This window comes from Actinia tenebrosa, unplaced genomic scaffold (assembly GCF_029948245.1).
Source record: "Actinia tenebrosa isolate PJP-AT-01 unplaced genomic scaffold, QUT_ActTen_1.0 PGA_scaffold7__59_contigs__length_16204524, whole genome shotgun sequence".
NCBI lineage: Eukaryota > Metazoa > Cnidaria > Anthozoa > Actiniaria > Actiniidae > Actinia > Actinia tenebrosa.
Window position 1 is genome coordinate 11,008,469 of NW_028292584.1, and position 23,619 is coordinate 11,032,087.

At 38.5% G+C, this 23,619-nt stretch overlaps 1 protein-coding gene across 2 annotated transcripts; it reads right to left on the reverse strand.

The window, feature by feature from the left end:
• Window positions 1-7,151: 7,151 nt before the first annotated feature.
• On the reverse strand, window positions 7,152-23,304 carry LOC116288158 (limbic system-associated membrane protein-like). Of its 2 annotated transcripts, none has more exons than XM_089039996.1 (9): window positions 23,206-23,304; window positions 21,327-21,409; window positions 17,588-17,908; window positions 13,104-13,355; window positions 11,293-11,547; window positions 9,940-9,978; window positions 9,194-9,339; window positions 7,766-7,787; window positions 7,152-7,253 (listed from the first exon to the last, which is right to left on the reverse strand). In XM_089039996.1, the coding sequence occupies exons 2-7, from the start codon at window positions 21,397-21,399 to the stop codon at window positions 9,254-9,256; spliced, it is 1,026 nt and encodes a 341-aa protein (XP_088896122.1). In that variant the 5' UTR covers window positions 21,400-21,409; window positions 23,206-23,304; the 3' UTR covers window positions 7,152-7,253; window positions 7,766-7,787; window positions 9,194-9,253. The 2 variants fall into 2 exon arrangements, with proteins under 2 accessions (XP_088896122.1, XP_088896121.1); XM_089039995.1 differs by lacking the exon at window positions 23,206-23,304 and adding an exon at window positions 21,967-22,132.
• Between the last annotated feature and the right edge of the window lie 315 nt (window positions 23,305-23,619).

A 23,619-nucleotide genomic window follows, 5' to 3' on the forward strand; every position in this document is an offset into this window, starting at 1 on the left:
AAACACAGACTACGCCTTCAAACTTTATGCGCAGGCGCATCCCGACTTTAGAATGAGAAAGCCTCAGTTCAAGAATTACTACCAGCCTTCTAAGAAACAAAAAGACAACGAGCTGGTATTTGTAGGAGTTGCAGGGCTGGCCGGAGGCGTGGCTTTGGCGTATCTAATATAATGATCGTCTTTTTGGAAAGCGACAAGAATGACTTTACCACGTATTTGAATCCTCCCATCCGCGCGGAAAGGGTTCGGTTGGTTAGTTGCTCTTTGTACAATTCTTGGTATAATTTGATTGATGGCTTTGTCATCGGAACTTCCGGCACCAAACCAAAAATACCAGATTCCCAATACACACCTATAACACTGGCTAAGGAGCTAGCAAAGCATGGATATACTCTTACCACAGGATTACCCCATGAAATGACATTTAAGAAAAATAATGGAAGCGCTAATTTGAAGGACAGTTCATTGGTAGAACTCCTGGGCCCTACTAGTACCACGATAAATAGCGGCAATACATATGATGTGAAATGGAAAGTCGCATCCTCTTACGAAGTCTATTGCGACTTGGTTCATAGTTACAACAATGGAGAAAAGTCTTCTCTTATGTCCAAGTTTCTGCCCCAAGGTAATCCATTTGACCCAGTAGAATACACTCCCATTTCTTTGAGCTATGACTTGTCTAATTTGGTAGAAAGCATAAACATCACCATTAAAGTGGACGGAAAGACGGCGGATTTTAACGGACGTAAGATCAATCTTGTTTTGGAATTCATATAATGGGCCGCGTAGAGGACAAACTTAAAAGGATTTACTATGGGCCGGAAGGCTATTGGAGAGGAGCGTCAGCTATCAAGAAACTCGCGACCGCGGCTAGGGTATCAGACGAAACGGCTAAGAACTGGTTGAAAAAACAAACCCTCTGGCAGGTTTATCTTCCCGTGCCTAAGTACATTCCCAGGCCCAGCTTCACCGTAAATACCCCCAATGAAGTTCATCAGGCGGACTTGCTTTTCTTGCCGCACGACAAGGTGAGAAAGAAGACCTATAGGTACGCTTTGACCGTAGTCGATATCGCAAGCAGATACAAAGACGCCGAACCCATAACCAGCAAGGATTCTGGGGAAGTCGCAGAAGCCCTAGGTAGGATTTATAAGCGCGTCTTGAAATGGCCTAAGCTGCTGCAAGTGGATGCGGGGACGGAGTTCATGGGCGTCGTTACTAAGACCCTGAAAGACCACGACACCAAGATTAGAAGAGCTAAAGCAGAGTACCACAGGGGTCAAAGCATTGTCGAAAGATTCAACAAGACCTTGGCCGAGCGCCTCTTTGGGTACCAGTATTGGAAAGAGCTGGAAGATCCCTCCAAACGCAACAGGGAATGGACTCAGAGGCTCCCCCAGGTCATCGTGGCTTTGAACAACGAGGCGGTCAGGGCTACGGGAATGAAACCCAAGGATGCCATAAAAAAGAAACACGTGGAACACAAGTCCTTCGTCAGAAGTTCGAGGGCGGTCTTCCCCCATGAAAAGAAATTAGGTAATGTCACGGTTCGATATCTCTATGAGCCGGGTGAATTAGAAGGAGGATCCAAAAGAGCTACGGATCCTAATTGGTCTTTGGAAACTTACCAGATCCGAAGTGCGATAGCTAAGAAGGGTCAGCCCATCTTGTATTATCTTCATGATGGTCCCACGCGTGGGTTCGTCAAAGAAGAGCTGCTTATCGTGTGATGTCCGAATGCTATCGTATGCACTCCGTCATCACACATCCATCGCTTACCGTCAAATGCAGACAGTGACACCTTCTCCTGCGTGACGTTATGTATCTGATGACCATAGCTGCGCAGGCTGTTCATCTTATGCCGCTGTTCCTTGCGTGTTCGTAATACGTTGAGGTAGGACTCGTGCGTAATGTCCTTCTTAACCACGTACTTTTTTACGCCTTTAGCTTTCTTTTCTACGCCGTCTAACTTTAGCACGCTGTACATCTTTGGTTTCAGACCCACGTACTCTACTATGGGTTTTCCTAACATTTCGTCTTTCATCTTCCCAATTACCTTCTTATTCTTCGCAGAGTAAAGGAAGTGCTCCTTCGGGTAACCGCTGGTGTCGTACTCGTCTATGTCGGGGAGGCAGTCTTTGTAAACGTCTTCCGTTTGCACTTCTAGAATTAGGGAGTCGGTGTCTGTGTACAGGAGGCGACAGCGGTCTCCGTACTTTGGCTTAAGCTTATCGTAGTAGAACTCGTACATAAGCAGCTTCGATAGATCCAGCACCGTAAAGCCTGTGTAAACGGGCTTGTTTAGTAAGAGGTTTGCCCTTTTCATGTGAATCACGTAGAAGTTCAGCATTTCTACGTATCTAACGAAGCCTGGCTGTGACACGTATGCTTCTGCTTCCTCTTTGGTGCTGACTATTTTTACGCTTACGCGCTTGCGGATGTTCTCCATTGTCTTTCCGAACACGCTGTTGTTCATCAGTTTGAAGAGGTTTTTCTCGAAGTCATTTTTCGCTGCGGTACGCTTTTGCGTGTTAAAGTCAATGTAGGGGCGCATCCAGGGCTCCTGCGTGAATTTTAGGACTCTGTGGATCTTCTCTACGCGCATTCCGTGTCGCACGTAGAACTGCAGGTTGCGGTAATGTACCACATACTTCTTCTTATCCATCAGGTTCATAGTTAGTTTCCTGTACGGTTTGTAACCAGGGCACATTTGCTTTTGCAGCGGACTTAGCTGCTTAAATGGTATTTCTATCGCTTCTGGTGCTAAGGGGAACTCATTGTGTTCGTCGTGCAGGCGCTCTGGGTACTCCAGATCCACTTCTAAAACGTAACCCTTGTCTTCCTCCTTTCCTACCTGCATGTAGAAGTCTATCGGCTTCACTGGATCCCATTCGAAGTCTCTCACAGGTAGGTACTGTGACATTGCCCAACCATAAAGGTTATTCGCATCCAGGTAGTAAATGTATGTGGTTGGTTTCTCTGGGTCGTGCTCTACTAAGGGGTTGTTTGCGCGGGCGTAACGTCGGCTGGGCCCGCATACGCCGCCACGAATACCGTCTTCCATAAACCGATACATGTCGTACTCCGTTAGGAGATCCAACTGCGCATTTGTCTTCTTTAACAAAGCACTCCAGCTGAGCCCAGGAGCCGTGTAGAAATTAGCGGGATCCAATCCGTAATATTCCATAGCCATCTTTCTGAAGCTTTGGAAAACGTCTGCGAGCAGCACTACGTCAGACCTTAGGTAGATGTCGTGGTAGTCGCCCATGTTCTCACAGGAGTACTTTTCCCACACGTCTAACGCATGCTGGTACTCCTCATCCTTTATGCCGGACTCGTTTAGGGTGCTGTAGAAGCGATCTTTGGGTGGTAGGGGTTCTTTGAATCGATCCCAGGAGTCCATGTATTCGTATGGGTAGACTCCTTTCCTTTCCGCGCCGTATTGACTGGAAATGGGAAAGTTGGTGTTATACTTTACGAGGTTTGCCAAGGAGTCCGCCATAAACTGCTGCGAATCTAAGAACTTTAGCTTACCCACAGTTACGGACATGTACCTTTCTTTGTTGTTGGGTATGCATTTGACGTCGGAGCCGTCTGTTCCTTGTAGTAGCAAATGGGAGTCGTAACCCCTTAAATTGTGAAAGAATACGGGTATTTCCATTTCTGGATCTACTTTGAAGTTTATATTGCATTTCCAATGAGCCGCTCCTCTGTATTTACCCGTGATGTGGCAGTGATCCCTAACCTTATCCACATAGAAATCCTCAACAAATGCTTTGTGACAGTGAATGCAGTGCGTGGAGGGCTTTCCCGGCTTCTCACCTTTCTTAGCATACTTCCCGCATTTAAAATGAGCTTCTCCTAGATACTTTCCATCTTCATCCCACGCTTTCTTGGCTCGTCTTCCAAACTGAAGAAGCGTATGTTGGCAAATGTGGCATTTTTTTGCCTTGTTAAAAGCCTCCTGGTTCTCTTTGGTAAATTCCATCTTCTTTGGACGTCTTAATTGTTCTCTAATCTCCCCCTCCTCTTCTCGCAATGCTTCTAGAAACTCATTAGCTGCGTTCTTACCTCGGTAAATCACAGGAGGGTTTGCTTTACCATCTGATCTGACTACTATGTAACCAAAGGAGCAGATCTCGTGTAATCCTACCTTATTCGTGGCGCCACGTTTCTGCTCTTCCTTAGTTATCAACGCTTCGAAGTCTGCATATATCACGTAAGGTACTTGCATCTGCTTTTGATGGTCTGCGTATGAAAGCTCTTTGTTGGTGGGCATCTGGATCCGTTGCGCCACTTCTTCGACTCCGCGGCAGATCTCATCGTGTTTCTTTAGGGCATTTAAGGATGTAAATGACAGCAAGCAGCAGTCACAGAAGTACTTTTTACCTTTGTGCTTAGTATGTCTGTAGAATAGTCTGCTAATGTGTTTAACCCATGAGTAGTGTCCGCCGTGGTAGAATAAATGTACGCGCTCTCCTTTACTTTTTGACAGAACTAACGGTACTATCGTCTGCTCTCTGACTCCGTAAACGTTAATTGCTAGATCGTTTAATTCCTCAAATATGGGAATGTCTATCAACTGCATGGGAAATTCCACACCATCCCACTCTAAATCATCTGTGGGATACTTACTTGTCCTACAGGGATCCTTCTCTGCTGGATACAGTGCAGACCTGATTGCCCACATAAAGCATCGATTGTCTTCATTCTTCACGTTTACAATAGCCTTCTTCCTTTCTACTCACGTTGGTAGCGGTACGTAACTCCCCCCTCGTATGGGTACGTACCTGGCTATACTTATCTCTATTCCTTCAACCTCCTCTACTGTCCAACCCGATCCTTCTTTCGTGTAGTTAGACAGCGACTCCATTATTGCTTCTAAGGCTTCACTGAGTGACCTATCCAGATTCGTGGATTCTAATATCACTAACGACTTTGATCGCAACATTGCTGTCGTCATTACCTCGTCTTTTGACAAACTTACTTCTACCATTATGCTCGCTTTCAGGGCTCCTAATTCTTCTATACCTTTTCGGAGAGTCCTTTTAACCTTCCTTTCTGACTGACGCCAAAACTGTCTAACGTCAATCTCACCGTTGCCGGGTATTGACACCGTGCTGAAGTTGCTTTGGGATTCCATCTATATAATAGGAAATATTTTATACCTAATACCAAGCACTTTTTAGGTCGTCGTAGTCGTACTCACAGTCCTGACAATGCCAAAACAATTTAACCTTAGTCTCAAACTTCTTACCACATCCACAATCATAACTGCTCATACACTTCGTCTTCATTTTCAAATGCTTTTTCAAATCCGCTTCTTTCTTAAAAGTTCTCTTACATTCTTCGCACTCCATATATAGACTAACATATTTGCGCTGTTGCCCCCAACCACACTAGGAGTGGGGATTGTCCGTAGGTGGATTTTTGACACGGGTCTTGCCCGTGTTGAGATTGCGCTGGAACCCCCATTCCCTATACTACTGGCCATCAAGACAAGTTGTATAACAGCAGTTGAAACATATAGATGTTTTTTTCTACCTATCATTCTGTTCAGAAACACCTAATTCTTTTTTGGGTGACTAGCTTTTTTCAAATATATGCTTACCTAATATTAAAAATATACAATTCATTAAAAACTTTACTCGAACTATAAGATAGTTAATGTGGTATCGGCTCAAAACGTTTTTGTTGTAAGGCCTCAAACTGAAGTGTTCAAAGACTCACCTACTGTAACCAAAGCGATATTCAAGCTGATTGGTTATCAAAAATATGAATTTTTATTTATTTAAAAGCACACATTTCAGCACTGATTTTTGAAAAACCAATTTGTACTTCTATTTTTTTTTTAAAGTTCCATTTCTTGTTTATTTTTAGCCTACAAGAAGGAAGGAAATTTGATTTCCAATTATAATAGACTTCAGTTGGCGGGATTACCGTGTTCCCAAATATTTGCATAATCAATTAACGTAATAAGTTTCAATATACCCAAGGCAGCCAAGATTGTCCCTGATCACCGCTGTCAACTCCATCTTCTTCTTCGTTACTGTTTTCGTTATCAGAGGTTTTTGGATCTTGATGGGTTATTAACAAACTTCACGGAAATTTTGGATTCTACAAGTCATCTGGTATCTCGTCATATAGAGAATTTAGTGGTACATCAGCCGATTTATTCTAAGGAGAAAAATAAGTATTACCAAATAATATAAATGTAAGCAAATCTCGTTGTTCACCAAGAGAGTTATAGGCTCCCAGTTTCGGGTGTTTCGCGTTGCTCAGGGTAAGCCTCAATTTTATGTAGACTATTCATGCTTTCCAGGGACGCCGGAGGGGGAGGGTTGGGGGACTCTAGCCCCCCTAATAGGTTACTATCAATAGACGTCACTTCCGGTAATAATTGAGTTTTGACGAGGGGGGGGGGGGGGAGGGGGTCAATTAACATTCCGTAGCTTGGAGGGTCTTGGAAGTTGTATGTGTGTCTTAATTTTTGGTGTTAGGCACAAGAAATATTCAGATAAATTACTTTTAGAACTGTGTTGACATATTTTGATTTTAATTTGCTAATTGTATATTAATTACCCCACTTTCATCTCCAACGAAAGTCACGTGATCGATAGTGAGCAATTGTTTTGTCGCCATGTTGAATTACTTATTTACTGTTTATAAATAAATATAATATAAACTTAATATAAATATAATATAAACTTCATAAACTTTATCGGCTCTTCTCGGTAAATGAATCATAATGAAATACTGAACAATCCAGTTCTTTCAATTAACGAAGAACAACGAACCAGCAGTCCAAAATTTCGAAGGAAGAAAAACTTTAAAGCAATAAATATGTTGCAAATGCCCCTTCAAAGCACTGGAAAAATGAGTAAATGAGTCTGTAGTAAAGAAACAATGACAAGAATAATAATATAACGAACTCGAAAATGGAGTGTATTCAAAGTAATCCAGACATATTCATTTTAAAATTATTATTTTCCTAAAAATAATGCAAACCAACCTTCTTTTTGTTTTTATTGACTATAGCATACACGGGTTCCACGTTAGATTTCACTTTCTTGGAACTGGATGTCTCGTCACGTGTTGGTTGTTGTACTGTTTTAGAAGTGATAACCGGTTTGTACCCAGTCTCTTCCACGGTGGCATAATCAGCATTGCTTGCAGATGTGTGAAATACGTTTCTCCCTCGTATTGCATCAACTGGTTCTCCATAGGGACACTCTTCGGCCCATTCATTTGCCCTAATTAAGAAAAAAAAAACCCTTAGTATTTCACAACACCCATTAATTTGAAGAAAATTAAAAAAAACCGCAACATTAAGTATTAAAAAAAATGATATATGACTCTTAAAACAGACAAGACTAACCGAACAACTGACGCCCACTTAACCTAACCGAAATCAAAACTACCAACTAACCACCTAATTAACACTAAAAAAAATAACCAAAACAAGAAAAAGAAAAAAAAGCAATGCAAAACAAAACAAAGCAAAAACAAAACAAAACAAAACAAAACAAAAAACAAAACAAAAAAACCAACAACAACAACAACAAAACAAACAAACAAACAAAAAAACAAAAAAACAAAAACAAAACAAAACAAAACAAAACAAAACAAAAACAACTAACTAACCAAACAACGAACCATTCAGCAAACAAATTAAGAAATTAGCAATCAGCCATGCGGCCACTCAAACAACAGCAATCTTTTTTTAATGTGATATATGACTTTAAGAGATTATTTTGGATTTTACCCCAGGTCTTGCTGCTGTGTGCCTGAAAGTGATAAAGAGGAAAATCAGGGAGATGTGAAGGGCAATTATTGTTTGAAAATAGGTGATTTCCATTAACAGGTCACGTGACCCTATCCCTTGACTCTATCAGTTGCATCAAAATGAACACAAAAAATGATTAGTAAACAGTTGGAGTTTCAGATCGTAATATTAAAACTCATTAATAATTCATAAGCTTATGGTCCAATAGGAGCCACCATACACATCACGTGCATGAACCTTTATACCCGATAAAGTCCTCTTCATTAGTATTCAAGTGAATTTATATAAAGACACGTGTCTTTATATAAAGACACAAGTGATCTTTATGTAAAGACCACTCGAATACTATGAGGATGACTTCATCAGGGATGAAGTATGCATCCAAGTTTAGATGAAGACATAGAGCTTCATCAAGGTCATAGTCAACCCTAATGATCTTTGACTATCGTGCCTGTCTTTGCGTTGGCACGCAATATCCAACGTGTGGGAGCTTCTATTGAATCTGGATGTGCATGTCCGTGACGTCAAATCTCTATCGAAGTATAAAAATCCATGTTCGTGACGTGTATGGTGGCTCCAGTTGAACCAAAATCTTATAAATTGTTCATGAGTGTTTTAAGCAGTTCAAAAAACTCGTACATCGTGTTTTATCAGGTATAAAAGCACTCGGCTACGCCTCGTGCTTTTATACCTGATAAAACACTCCTACTCGTTTTTTAAACAGTACATAAATATATAGGAGAAATAGTAATGTATATAAAACTAAGTATTATAAGTAGTGTTTGAAAAACGAGTAGGAGTGTTTATCAGGCATAAAAGGTATAACTGTTTCATCCTCATAGTATTCGAGTGGTCTTTATATAAAGTCCACATGTGTCTTATATAAAATCACTTGAATACTAATAAAGAGGAATTTATCAGGTATAAATGTGCATGCACGTGACGTGTATGGTGGCTGCAATTTGACCAAAAGGTTATGAATTATTAATGAGTGTTTTAAGGATTTGAAAGGGAAAATTAGCTTGACATGATCTCTTCTTTTTTTTTGTTTTCAAAATGTTAGAAGCAATTATCGAAGCATGGCCATTCAGTGGACTACGTCTACGATACGGCGGTCATCTTGCCAAGGGGCAAAACAAAAGATCAATAATGACGGAATATATATATATATCGTTTCGTGTGTTTGTCTTTCTTTTATGGGTAAAGGTGATCGATGTGCCGTCTAATTTCCTTCTTTGTATTCTCTCGTGGTTAATTGTTAATATCAATCGACTTCATTTTTGTAATTAAGCTCCAATTGCACCTGGACGATTATAATGCATTGCGATCCAAGATGCGGTCGCAGAAATCGCAGAAATAGTCCATTAATCTGACGTAATTAAAGAAATGCATTATCTTCTCATTTACCACTGACAACATCACGTTTTGACTGCTTCCGTTTTCGCGAAATAAAAACATAAACCAGTATCAAGGCAACAGCAAATAGTAGAGCACAAACGATGCTATGATTATTTGCAACAGATTTTCAGGAGGAAGAATGGATCCATCGTCATCTGAAATAGCAAAAACAGCAAAATCATATTAAATTTAAAGTATAACCATATGTTTTGCTAAAAACAATAAAAAATAAATAGATTGATAATTAAAAATATGTATACTGAGCTATAATGACTTAATTCTCTCTCCTTTTCGGTCACCCATGCGCAAAGAAGGCTACCATAAGGGCCGTAAGTTAGAGTCTAGAGTGCCTATTTTTAAAATAACAAATATAAATTAAAAAGACCAGACATGGCACATCTATAGAGAGCTTATAAAACTACCATAATCAAGAAGGTTTTGTTCCCCAAGCCGTTACCCGTGGCTAAAGATTTCAGTCAACATTAGAAAAGCATACAGTATTGTAATTAGGTTATAGAAGCACCACTTATCTATATATTCAAAATGAACTTTAGTTTAAAATGTATGACAGTAATGTTGAATGGGTAACTTATTCTGATTTAATTTTAGCTAATTACTCTAACTTTTGAAGTAAAAATCACACAATATACTCATCCATCAGTGGATCATGCAAGGATTCAATATGTAATCATAAGCCATAAGTATTTACGACAGATTCATTCGTGTTGATTATGTTGATCACATAATAAACATACCATTATCAGCAGAGTTTTCCTTCTTGCAAAATGTCCAGACTTTAAATCGTAACATCAATAGAATGAAAAAGGAAAATAAAAAAGTAATTATTAATATGACAAAAACCAAGAACAAACCAAACAACCAAACAACCAAACAACCAAACAACCAAACAACCAAACAACCAAACAACCAAACAACCAAACAACCAACAACCAAACAACCAAACAACCAAACAATGTCCAACAACCAAAACACCAAACAACCAACAACCAAACAACCAAACAACCAAACAACCAAACAACCAAACAACCAAACAACCAAACAACCAAACACCAAACAACCAAACAACCAAACAACCAAACAACCAAACAACCAAACATACCAAACAACCAAACAACCAACAACCAGAAACCAAACACCAACAACCAAACAACCAAACAACCAACAAACACAACTCAAACAACCAAAACACCATAACCAACCAAACACCCAACAACCAAGACAACCAAACAACCAAACAACCAAACAACCCAAACAACCAAACAACCAACACCACCAAACAACCAAACAACCAAACAACCAAACAACCAAAACAAACCAAACAACCAAACAACCAAACAACCTAAACAACCAAACAACCAAACAACCAAACAACCAACAACCAAACAACCACAACAACAACCAAACAACCAAACACCACAACCAACAACCAAACAACCAGACAACCAAACACAAAACAACCAAACAACCAACACCCAACACCAAACAACCAACAACCAAAACAACCAAACAACCAACAACCAACAACCAAACAACCAAACAACCAAACAACCAAACACCAACAACCAACACCAAACACACCAAACAACCAAACAACCAAACAACCAAACAACCAAACAAACCAAACAACCAAACAACCAAACAACCAAACAACCAAACAACCAAACAACCAAACAACCAAACAACCAAACAACCAAACAACCAAACAACCAAACAACCAAACAACCAAACAACCAAACAACCAAACAACCAAACAACCAAACAACCAAACAACCAACAACCAAACACCAAACAACCAAACAACCAAACAACCAAACAACCAAACACCAAACAACCAAACAACCAAACAAACCAAACACCAAACACCAACACCAAACAACCAAACAACCAAACACCAACAACCAACAACCACACAACCAAACAACCAAACAACCAAACAACCAAACAACCAAACAACCAAACAACCAAACAAACAAACAACCAAACAACCAAACAATCAAAGAACTAAACAACCAAACAACCAAACAATCAAAGAACTAAACAACCAAACTGTTATCGGCAAGATAACTTACGTTTGGAAATAAACCTACCTTTTACAGTTGTTATATTACTTGTGATGTTTCCAACAATATTCGATGCCCTGCAGTAGTATTCTAATGTTTTATTTATACACTCTTCATTCTTTACTTGTAAGGTTTCATTTGCCTCATAAATGACGTTGTTGTTCGTCGCATTATGCCAAGTAATAATTGGTCTCGGTATCCCTGTGGCTTTACAGTTTATTCGAACGCTTTTGTTCTTCATGTTAATCAGAGTATCCCACTTGGTTGTTATAATTGGTGGTTCTGTGATTATCGTATACATAAATATAAGTATATTTACGTAAGTGTTACTAAGGCCTAGGGCAAGCGTCGATTTTTCCATGCACCGAACTTAATTACATCAAAGAATGCCGCCTCATTATCACCTGATATCCATTGTTTTTAATGAGTTCGGTGCATGGAAAGTTCGACGCTTGTCCTAGGTCTTAGGTTGGTACCACCGTCATTACAGACGAACTGTTTCAACATTTTTTTTTTCATTGGCATTAATCATAGCGAAAGCGGTTGCACCTGCGTATTGAAAAGCTATAATGCAATTGTCTCAACATGATAAGTAATAATCATTAGTAATATTCCTAATAAATATGTCTTTTATTTTTCTTCTACAAGATCAATAGCCTATGAAGTATTTTGCTGAGGGAGATGCGTCTGCCTTACAGATTATTTTGAATGTAGCATTTGATATTGTAAATGTCATGTTCGATATCAGCACTGTATTTATTGGTTTATATTCTACATAATAATAATGGCAAGATACATATATCAAAATCACCAGGCCATATACAAAAAAAAACAACTGTGCAGTGAACAATATCATGCCTATGCTTTCGTAGTCTCATTTAATTCCTGACGCGATTACCCATTTCGATCTGCTAAGGAAGCACATTAAAGGCCCTGACAAAAAGTCCCAACACTTGACCAAAAATATTTTCACCCAAACGTTTAGGCAATATTTCGACCCACCATTGCTGGCAGACCATGAAAATTGGTTCCAACATTCGACCCAATAGTTTTTTGAGCTAAATGTTGGATAATATACTGGGACATATTTCCTAGGGTCTACATTCCTTAATGCCGAATATGCAAATGTTTATATAAATTGCAGACTTAAGTACGATCGATCTCTACCTTCATGATACTAGTACTGTTTACTCTACCTTGCGCCTTGTTTACTATACTGATATACTGGTCTATCTGCTGATTACATTTAGCCAATAAGGTGAGAGGCGACATGTAAAGTGCATAGACCCACAGTTTATGTTTTCAGCAGATATTTAGATGAATAGCAACAAGTTAGCTCATTCAAGGATAAAATACTCATTTAAATAAGCTTTATTTTTATGGATTATGACTGGTTTTCATTGCTTGGTTGATAGTTGGTTTCTCGTTTCATTGTGACTTTGTTGTACCAAATACTGAAGAAATAGAAAACGCGCGCGCGTGCTGTGTGCTGTCATAAAGGGGGTTTGCAGAACACAAGAGAAGTGTTAGGAGAAGCACGACGAGTAGCGGAGTGCTTCTGGACACTTCTCGGGTGTTCTGCCAATCCCCAAGTGCTTTATGGCTACCCTCATCACAGCAAGCAAGTTTTTTATTTCTTTTATAAAATACAAATAATAGGGAATGACGCAACGGAAAGTGCGCGTGCGTGCAATGTGCTCTCATAAAGCACGCGCTGCAAACCAATCAGAACGCGACATTCATAGCAGTTATTTTATGATGACAAAGATGTTAAGACTGCAATATATCATACAATCTTTTGTGGTATACACGTTCACTACTATATCAAGCCTGCATACCTGTTACTTGAATGGACGTACAATTAGTCTCATTCCCAAAACCGTTTGACACGTGACAGCAATACTTTCCTCCCGATCCATTACCAGTGATGTTGAATGACGTCACACTGGAATTGGCAATTGTTCTGTTGGTATCCATATGTGTCCATGTAACACGAGGTGCTGGATATCCAGATGCATTACATCTTAATGTTATTGAATCTCCTTGATTACCAGACAGGTGTGAGGTCAGGTAGTTGATACGAGGCAAAGCTAAAAATAAAAATACGGAGAAAATAAACATAGGTCTTGCTCATCCCAGTCAAGTGTTATAGCCAAATTCAATATTCTGATAGAGTTTTTGTAGAGGCTGCAGTATGTACAAAACACTGCTGCCAGGCTGGTTACCTTATCACGCAAATCTCAGCATATCACACCCATTTTAGTACAGCTGCATTGGTTGCCGACTGAGCAGCGTATCGAATTTAAAATTCTTCTTTTTACGTATAAAGTTATCCATGGTATTGCGCCAAAGTATCTCTGCGACTAACTTGAGCCTTATGTTTCTCAACGCTGTTTGAGATCTGGTTCTAAGAGGTTACTCAAGGTTTCAAATTATAATCTAAAGTCGTATGGATACCGCGCTTTTTCTATTTCTGCTCCAATGCTTTGGGATGCCTTGCCACTGCAAATTAAATGTAGTACATCTTTAAATATTTTCAAGAGTTATCTCAAAACATATTTATTTTGAAAAGCTTTTCATTGATCATTCGTTAAATCTTATTGACTTTTAGATTACATAGTTTTTTGAATTTGATATTACAGATATTGTATGTTATTATTAATTATTGTCATTAATTATTATTTGTTTGTAAAGCGCTTTTGGACATTTTAGGAAAGGGCACTAAAAAATGGCTAAACCAGAATATCGAACGTTGACTACTAAAGCGATTGGTAAAGTTGGCGAATATTAGTTTTTTTGAAGTTTTGTTTAATTTATTTATACTCGATCCATGATTTGGCTTTGTGAATTTCTGAATGCTTTGTTGTGGATTTACCTAACTATTACTAAGTCGTTTGTCTTCATTCATTTGTTTTGACGATATAGTAAATTGTTTTATGTTAGTATCCTGAACATTGATTCAAAAAATAAAGCTCAAGCCAATTTCAGCAAGTAAGCGCTGGTGTCAGAATAACTAAAGGCGTAGGTCTTAAGAACTGAACCTAGGGTTTGTTGTCCATTAAACATGCTGGGGTATGCAAAAATAAATTCAATATTTAACAATTATTCGCCGAAGGCGAAGTGAATATCGGGGAATAATAACCGAAACGAGGTTGAGGTTATTATTCTCGATATTCACTGAGCCTGGGGTGAATAATTGTTTTAGTATAAACACACAGGTGATTCTTTCAAAAAAGAAAGAAAAAAGAAGAAGATAAGAGGCACATTTAAAATTAAGAAACAGCAACAAAACGGCTGGCGCCGCCATTTTGGAGTATCGCTGGAGGTGATTATATACCACTTATTAACCAAGAGTGAGGTCATTACAGGAAAATCTCAGACCGAGGTCTTGAAAAGCCGAGGTCTGAGATTCCCCTGTAATGACCGAACGGACGAGGTTAATAAGTTATTTATTATATGGCCTTATTTAGTGTATTTTTAATAAATAATATACCTAACTATGAAAACCGGAAGTAATTTTTAACATCCGCTTGCGCACGCAAGGTCAAAGTTGAGGTCGTGTTCACTGAGCCAAGCGATCCTGGCGAATTTATTGAAATTTACAGAGACGGTTTTGTTCAAAGCGAGAACATTTTTGTCTTTATTATGGCAGGATCTAGGAAAATGCGAATACTTTAATTTCACAAAACACAGATACCTGTGTTTACAAGTGTTTGAACTCTTAAAAACTCAAAAATTTAGAAGAAAAATAGACCCAAATTGTCAATGAATTATGAACACGTGCGGAGAACTTGCAGTGATTTCAGTGAAGTGTTATTCTTCGTCGTCGCTCTCAATAACATAACGTCGCTTTGCACCTTGTTGGATTAACTTAACTGGGCCATTGAAGATCTGGAACTGACATTGAGAGATACTGCTGATATTCGCTCCAGGAAAAACACCATTTAAAGCTGCTGGGTCGCTTGAATTATTCACAGCGAGCGAATTCGTCGTGTTTTGGAGACTCAGGCTGCTATGTGACTGCTGTGAATTCGTTATTAACTGGCCACTGCTATTGTCTGGAGGAGCAGTTATCTGTTTGGAATTTTGCGAGTGACTTGAAGAACTCAAAATTAATGTACGACATTTGTCACTGATGGTGCTCATTTGCTGACTTGTATGACTGGAGGCTTTGAAGACTTTTGTGACCGCTTAATTGAACCACAAAAGTCTCTGGGGTATTTGCATCTAAAAATCGGCCAGTGCCAGTCTTCCTGACGCTGTGATTTGTGACTTTTGCTCCTTTTCTTTGGAGAATGGCTTCGTCTGCGGCTATTTTCAAGAATTTACCGATTTCATTCTTGCCTAGGGGCGCCTTTATTCGGCGGTCGCCGTGTCGTACAGCAAGAAAGAATGGAGCATCTGGCTTGTTCATTTCTTCGGGTCGATGGCTTCTGAACAGCTTATAAAACTGAACAGGACATCTCTCCGTGTTTGTGGCGTATGCTTTTGGTGAGAAAGAACGCATGTGACCATTTTCTTTGCCGTTACGTGTCTTGGTGCCCCGCTCATTCAGCTAAACAAGCATTTCGCGGCCATCTTGGAGAGGATCTGTCTGTAAGGAGACGTCTCCCCAGCACAATTTACGGCTCTCGTCGCGGTCTCTAAACCCAAAATGCAGGGAAAGAATCCACCACATGGTTCTCTGAAGGACTACGAGATTTTCTGCACAAAAGCGCCATTCTGATACAGCTTGTCTTCTTCTTCTTTGGTCAACGAACGAGTCGCGTTAGGACGGTTCCCTTTGCCTTGTTCAACAAGGTTTTTACGCTTGGTTTCCAATACTTTTCTAGATAAAGCAAACTCATCGTCCTTGAGGATGTTCATCTTTGACCTGGAATCTGACAGAAACCTTTGGATGCTTCTCTGCAGCCCAGTCAAACTACTTGGCTCGTATTCCTCGCCATTAACTCTCCTGATGTTTTTGAAGAACTTTCCAAGGAGGTGGTCAAGCTCTTTTGGTGCCAAGTCCAAAATCTGAACATTTGTCTTGTTTATCTCCCCAAGAAAACGGTAAAAACACTTCATATCACTTGCCGTTTTTTTCACAGTGTTCTCATTTTTCTGTTCTTGCACAAACTTTAGCAAATCTTCTTGACTGTTATTGATACTGTCGTCTCCGGTATTGGTTACTTCAGCCATGTTGTTTTGCTCACTTTTTTGCCTCTTCTTCCTCTGGATAGTAAAATTCGCTTTCGCTGTGGCTCTCTTCGTCGCTCATTGTACACTGAGAAGTATCTTTAAGATATACAACAATTTTTTTTCCAGTTATTGAAAAAATAAATGTATTTTGTTTATGTTTTCGGTTGATTTAATGTTTGGTTTCGTAGCTTTTGATCGCAACTGAAAAGAGCCGTGAATGAGGCCGAGAACAATTTCCGTTATGACCGATCATTACAAGAAAATCTTGCTCGCTAAGCACGTGCCAATGAGAGCGCGCGAAACATTGATGCCATGTAATAACGTGTGATAATCTGAGTTTCTCGACCAATCAGCGCGCGAGATTTTCAATAATCATCCGTGTATTTATACTAAAACGTTTTACTCTCCTATGAAGCCAATCTGATTCTTCAATTAATCAAGGGAAGGTCAAAATTGGCCGCGAAGCACAGGCACTGGAAACCAAGTAAATACCTAGAGAATTTTTAGTATCTTTGCGGCCTGACTTTGCATTTGATTTAATTAAATTATTTTTGGGGTTTTTTTTAGTATCATTTGGACATTTTCCGCTCTTTCAATAAACGTTAACTATTTCTCAGACCGGATAGCTAGCTTTGTCCTTCGACAATGTATGTACGCTTTAAAATATCACTACCAGCCTTCACTGTTTGGCATTCCTTTAAATTATCTTCAATGTGTATGGGCGTTTGAAGAATATAGGTAGGTTTTGAACATTTTCATTCTTTCGACGGAATTGGATCCTAAATGTCTTGTAATCTGCGAGTCATATTGAAAATTGCCATCCACAACATTACAAATGTAGACAGACTGTCAATCACTTTGATGGATTTTGTCCTATATCTAAAAACCACATGTAGATCGCTAACGAATCTTCTACAACAGCTCCGTCAAAACCCAAGAACAGTGGAGGCTATGACACATCAAAGCCAAAATCTGGCGCATACGCAGACAAATTTTAATCATTTACATATATTATTCCAGCATACAATGTCGGTCACATAGTGCTGTATGAAAAAAAAACCCAGTTTACCTTGACTGACGTAACAACATTACTCAAGCAGGTGATAAAGAATTCGGAATTGTTGAATTATCAACTACTCACCATATATGACGAGAAATGTGCAATTCACGTCTGATATATAATCACAATCAACATCGCAGCAATATGATCCACTTTTATCTCTATCAACATCAGGGATGATAATTGTCACATTTGATCCACCAATAACAGAGAAATGAGAAACTACATTTTTCCTTGCAGAATAGTTTTGTTTATTTGCGTTTCGAGAGAATAGATGTCTAGTGTTATAATAGATTCTAGAGGAACCAAAGTCATTACATTCGTAATGCCACTTGATGTGAACAGTAGAGCCAACATGTCCTTTCGTCCTCTGTGAAGGTTGTAAAGTCCACTTGAACCCATCTGTTGGACACAATGTGTAAACATTAAATATTGGCATTAAATTTATATGCCATATCTTTACTGGGATAGCTGTGATAGTCCAGTATTAAAATGCATTGGTTGTTTTTTCCGATTCTTACTCAAAAAAATGGATTAGGGGGTACCCAGTATGCATTGCGGCATCGGTCAATAGGGATCTTGATTGGTTCAGACTTCGACAGCATGATAACGTGTTGTTTAAGCATGATTGACGCTGTCATATTCCAGATTCACAGGGTCACATGACTGATCACGAGGAGGTTTAGTTACAAAAGGAGTTTTGGATTCTTCCCTGCTGAGAATACGACTGCCATTTTTGAAATGGCTAACATACCTTATCTGGCGCATCAATGTGAAGATTAAAAGCTCGAAATATTGTACTATGCATAACGTAACACTGTTTAGTAATGGGAATAAACGCAAAGCCTGCAACTATTTAAGAATTACAGGGATAACAGTTTAAGGGGTAACTTAAGAAAATAATTTTCGCTGTGAAACATTCATTTTTATCTTTTGGTTAACAATGCAAACTTCTACAACTGTATGTACTACGTTGAGTCTGTGCGTAATACAGGCAAAGTAGTGAACGCCTATAGGACATCTTGTTTCTTTTAGGTCAGGTGCAACCTTTACAGTACATGTAAGACATATGAAAGTCGTTGAAAAAAACCGTCAAAGTAGATCAGCATACAGCAATCACATAACATATTTCGATGTCGTTTTCTAATGCATGGCATGCAATGCCTACTTTATCAACTGGTATTATCGGAAGCTCACCTGAACTACATGCACGCTGAAACAAGCCCCCTCCACTCCCCCCTTCCAGGTATCCCAGTCTACCCAGCCCACAGAGTCTTGTTGATACAAAGATAACATTTAATTAATTAATTGCTAACGTTGATAGAGTTTAAAGTATTTTTCTTCCATGAAACAATTGAAAGCATAAACACGACGTATAAGTAGTTGATGAGTGTTAGAGAAAACAAAAGTCATTAAAGCTCTTAGTTAGGTTCTGATTTTAAATAAGTTGTGCCTGAGAAAATCAAAAAGACGTTTCTAATCAGATTCTTCAGGTATTCAACTATTATTGATTGATTTCGTTTGTATCGTTTCGTTTGTACGAAGGCAAAACTGGGTACAAGCTTAGTATCTGCGAACTCAAGAACAACAGATTGATGTTTGCACGGATAGCGTTTAAGTATGTTTAACCGTCTCAAGGTCTGAGGTCAACAACGAGGATGCTTTTGGTATAGATATTTTGTCACTCGTTCCCAGATCGTTGTTTCCTCCTAATGGCACAATGCTTCACTGTACCTACAATAGTGGATCGATGTCTGAAAAAAGGTAGAGTAATTCGAAAACGATTCTACGATGCAACTTTGCAATCAGACGCACCTTCCAACACACATTAGTTTGTACCCATCTAAAACCTGTTTCTGATACCGAATGTTACTCGAGGTAGTGCGATTTCCTATATCATTTACGTTAACTTGTTACGAAAAAAAATAATATATATATATATATATACATATATATACACCTAACCAAAAAAAATTCTGTAACTTCAGATATATATATGTCTTTTGTTCTCGAGAGCCGAAACAAAAGAAAAACAAAAGACATATATATATGTAAAGTCGCAGAATTCTTATGGTTAGGTATATGTATATATACATATATATACACTCGATTGCAGAAACGTTGTAGTATACATTTATACAAATATCTAATTTATTCAGTATATTTAATGATATGCAAAACAGAAAAATCGCTTTATTCATTGTTTGTTTCATTCAGTGACTTACTTTTGAATTATATATAAGTATAGAATTGCTTTCTGTGAAACAGTGCTCAATACATACATACATATATATATATATATATATATATATATATATATATATATATATATATATATATATATATATATATATATATATTTGTTTGAGAAGAAAAAGTCAAGACAACATTTTTCCCGACAAGCCTGTTTCGTGAATTGCTTCACTCTTCAGGGGATTTAATGATAAGAATATTCGTTACTATCATTTATATAGAAAAAGTATACATAATTAATTAGTGGATGTAGTTTAGCTGTTGTGTAATAATGCTTTGTTTCTGTGGCGGCATGAAGATACAAGTTCGTTGCGCTTATTTAATGATGAGAGTTCCGGTCGATAAATTATTAGAAACTTTTCTTTAAGACAAAGGTTACATCTTTTGCTGGAGCTGTTGTAGGCGGAGCTTGAAGATAGGACGCGCCATAAAATGGAGTAGCTGATATTACCGTTCTTGAGAGTCCAGATGTATTTGCTGAGTTCAGTCGAGTTTTTATGTTGTTCGTGGCGGAATGAGGCGGTGTGGTTTCTGTATCTTGTTTTGAAGTCGTTTTCTGTGAGTCCTATGTATGTTGCGGTAGTGTTGTTGTCCTTTCTTGTGACGGTGGCTTGGTATACAACTGATGATTGGAGGCAGTTTCCATTAAGCGGGCAATTGTTCTTTTGTCGGCAGTTGCATGTTTTCTTGTCCTTTGTGTTGTTTGCGGTGTCGTTGTCGTCTCTCGGTGGATGTAAAATGCGCTTGTTATGATTGTCAATGATTTGTTTGGCATTGTTCATGCAGCTGTAACTGTACAGCTAAACAAATCATTTACAATCATAACAAGCGCATTTTACATCCACCGAGAGACGACAACGACACCGCAAACAACACAAAGGACAAGAAAACATGCAACTGCCGACAAAAGAACAATTGCCCGCTTAATGGCAACTGCCTCCAATCATCAGTTGTATACCAAGCCACCGTCACAAGAAAGGACAACAACACTACCGCAACATACATAGGACTCACAGAAAACGACTTCAAAACAAGATACAGAAACCACACCGCCTCATTCCGCCACGAACAGCATAAAAACTCGACTGAACTCAGCAAATACATCTGGACTCTCAAGAACGGTAATATCAGCTACTCCATTTTATGGCGCGTCCTATCTTCAAGCTCCGCCTACGACAGCTCCAGCAAAAGATGTAACCTTTGTCTTAAAGAAAAGTTTCTAATAATTTATCGACCGGAACTCTCATCATTAAATAAGCGCAACGAACTTGTATCTTCATGCCGCCACAGAAACAAAGCATTATTACGCAACAGCTAAACTACATCCACTAATTAATTATGTATACTTTTTCTATATAAATGATAGTAACGAATATTCTTATCATTAAATCCCCTGAAGAGTGAAGCAATTCACGAAACAGGCTTGTCGGGAAAAATGTTGTCTTGACTTTTTCTTCTCAAACAAATATTCTGCTCTACTTCTATCGATGTATTGAGCACTATTTTACGGACAATTGATTCACAGATTTCTTATATATATATATATATATATATCTTATAACCTTACCTGAAAACTTAATATACATTTGAAGACCGATCAAATGAAAGACAAGGCAGAAGGTCAGCATAAACCCGTTCATCTTCTTTATCCTAAAAAAAAGATATATATATATATATTTGTACACTCGTTCTTTTTTCTATAGATTGTCTTCCCTGTTTAATATTTTTGTGTCAACAGCCAGCCCAAGTATTCCCCTATTCTGCTTGAACAGCGCTCAGTACCAGTATGGCAGAGTGCTAGGTGCTAATAAAATGTCAGTATAATTGTTTTTTTTCGATTTTGTAATCATCTTTTTTTTAATTTTTATTTCACACGTATTCCAGCATAAATAAAAAAATATATAATAACTTTACAAGGAAGGAAATGGTATGAAAGATTTTTTAAACAGCAGGGATCCCGAAATCTTATTCAAATCCCAATCAATTCTTTTTGTTGTAATATATGTTTCTTTATGGCAAAAGGAATGGGTAAAAACGCTTCATTTTTAGCTGGCATCAAAAACTATATGTGTGTTGTTTAGGAACATGTGCCTGAAAATAGCGTTTAAATGTAGGGAAATCTGATACAATAACCTAATGGGGAAATGCAATTTAAAAACAATTTAAGGTCGTGGGAATTTAAACTTGCAATTGATATAACTACTTACAGAAAGATGTGACCAATAATTAGATTGGGAGAAAGGAAAATTGTTTCTCCTCATTCTGTTCGACATCAATTGAATTAAAAATTCCGGCCATATTCAATAAATGATTAACAAGGCTTTTTACCTGCTAATTTCTGGTTAAAACAATTCCACTTGGTTTTACATGTCAGATCTCCAATTTTTAATTAGTTGTTTTCAGTCCGTCTGTCCGTCCGTCCGTCCGTCCGTCTGTCCGTCCGTCTGTCCGTCCGTCTGTCCGTCCGTCTGTCCGTCCGTCTGTCCGTCCGTCTGTCCGTCCGTCTGTCCGTCCGTCTATCCGTCCGTCTGTCCGTCCGTCCGTCTGTCCGTCGTTCCGTCAGTCCGTCGTTCCGTCAGTCCGACCGAGGGTTGAATTATATGATAATTATTTTTCAGGAAATCTGTACTGTTAGAGGTCAGATATTGAAGAGACATAGATAAGAGTAGGAGCAATATCAATATGAGATTGAATTATATGATATTCATTTTTCAGGAAATCTATAGAATGTTAAAGTAAGGCAATACCTCCTCGGATAAAAAAGGATGAGGATCTCTAACCCACCCCTCCAGTAGAGAACCAAATTCCTCAAAAGATCGTTGGGGAACTTAATAACAGAATTACAAGGCGGTTGATCGATAAGCAACTAGAACATCTAAATTAATGTTACATTATTGACACCAAATTTATAAGTTTCTTTTCCTTTTCTTCTAAGTTCTTCTTATTTTTTCCCCCTCTTTTCGCCACATGTGTTAATATGCCGTTGGATTCCTTTATGTCCCTTATTGAACGTCCCCAAAAGAGTCCTAGCTTTTTCTCGACGTTTTCCTAGGCCTTGAACTATGGGTACAATGTTATCATTCAAGCACATGAAGGGATCTTATAAAAGGGTATAATAATAGAGCAGCTCGTCTGTTCATTTTGTATCAGGAAATATTTGGCGATTTATAGAGTCAAGTCATTGAAATTGTAACGGTGCGTTTGACAGCATCATATAAGTATGATTTTGCTATTCGACGCCTACTAAACTTGAATGCAGGTTAAATCAAGGCAAAACAATGTTTCCACCATATTGATTCTCAGCGGGAATGGAAGGGATTCAAATCTAACTGGTTTGATGTCTTAATTACCTTGGGCTGAAAAATTGACCGGCATAATCTCTTATCAAGCGAAGAGAAATAGAAAGAAGAAAAAAAAATCACAAAATAACGTAAACCTTTTCTAACCTGTAACATGAGGCTCATATCATCTTGATTGTTTTCGTTGTTTTTAGATTAATTACAAACTAAAAAAGAGCTAGTTTGACATATCCCTCTAAACCCTAAGGGGAGGGGGGGGGGGCAAGCTGTTAACTTATAAGTAAAAAGTCAAAAGCTTCGATCTGTGAATATCGTTATCAAGCGGTTTTTTTTTATGCTCACGAAAGTACAAGATTAAAATAAGGTACGAAACCAAATAATACTTTTATTTTCTAATGCATGAGTTAAGAAGGTAGTCGATTGCGGTAGATGGTCGCTTTCGAGCGAAAACGTTTACTAAAGGAAGAGTAGACCGATCTTAGTTTATACAATAGTTATCAGTGGGTTGCCTGCTGTTGCAAAACAGTCTAAAGCTGCGCATTTCGCCTTTTGCCTGTGCGT

Excerpts from the sequence above, each read along its gene's own strand:
- LOC116288158 (XM_089039996.1), bottom strand. The coding sequence starts at position 21,399 with ATGAACGGGTTTATGCTGACCTTCTGCCTTGTCTTTCATTTGATCGGT. Across the intron at positions 13,356-17,587 it reads CACATTTCTCGTCATATATG|CTTTGCCTCGTATCAACTAC; the intron begins GTGAGTAGTTGA and ends TTTTATTTTTAG. Across the intron at positions 9,979-11,292 it reads TAATATAACAACTGTAAAAG|TCTGGACATTTTGCAAGAAG; the intron begins GTAGGTTTATTT and ends TACGATTTAAAG.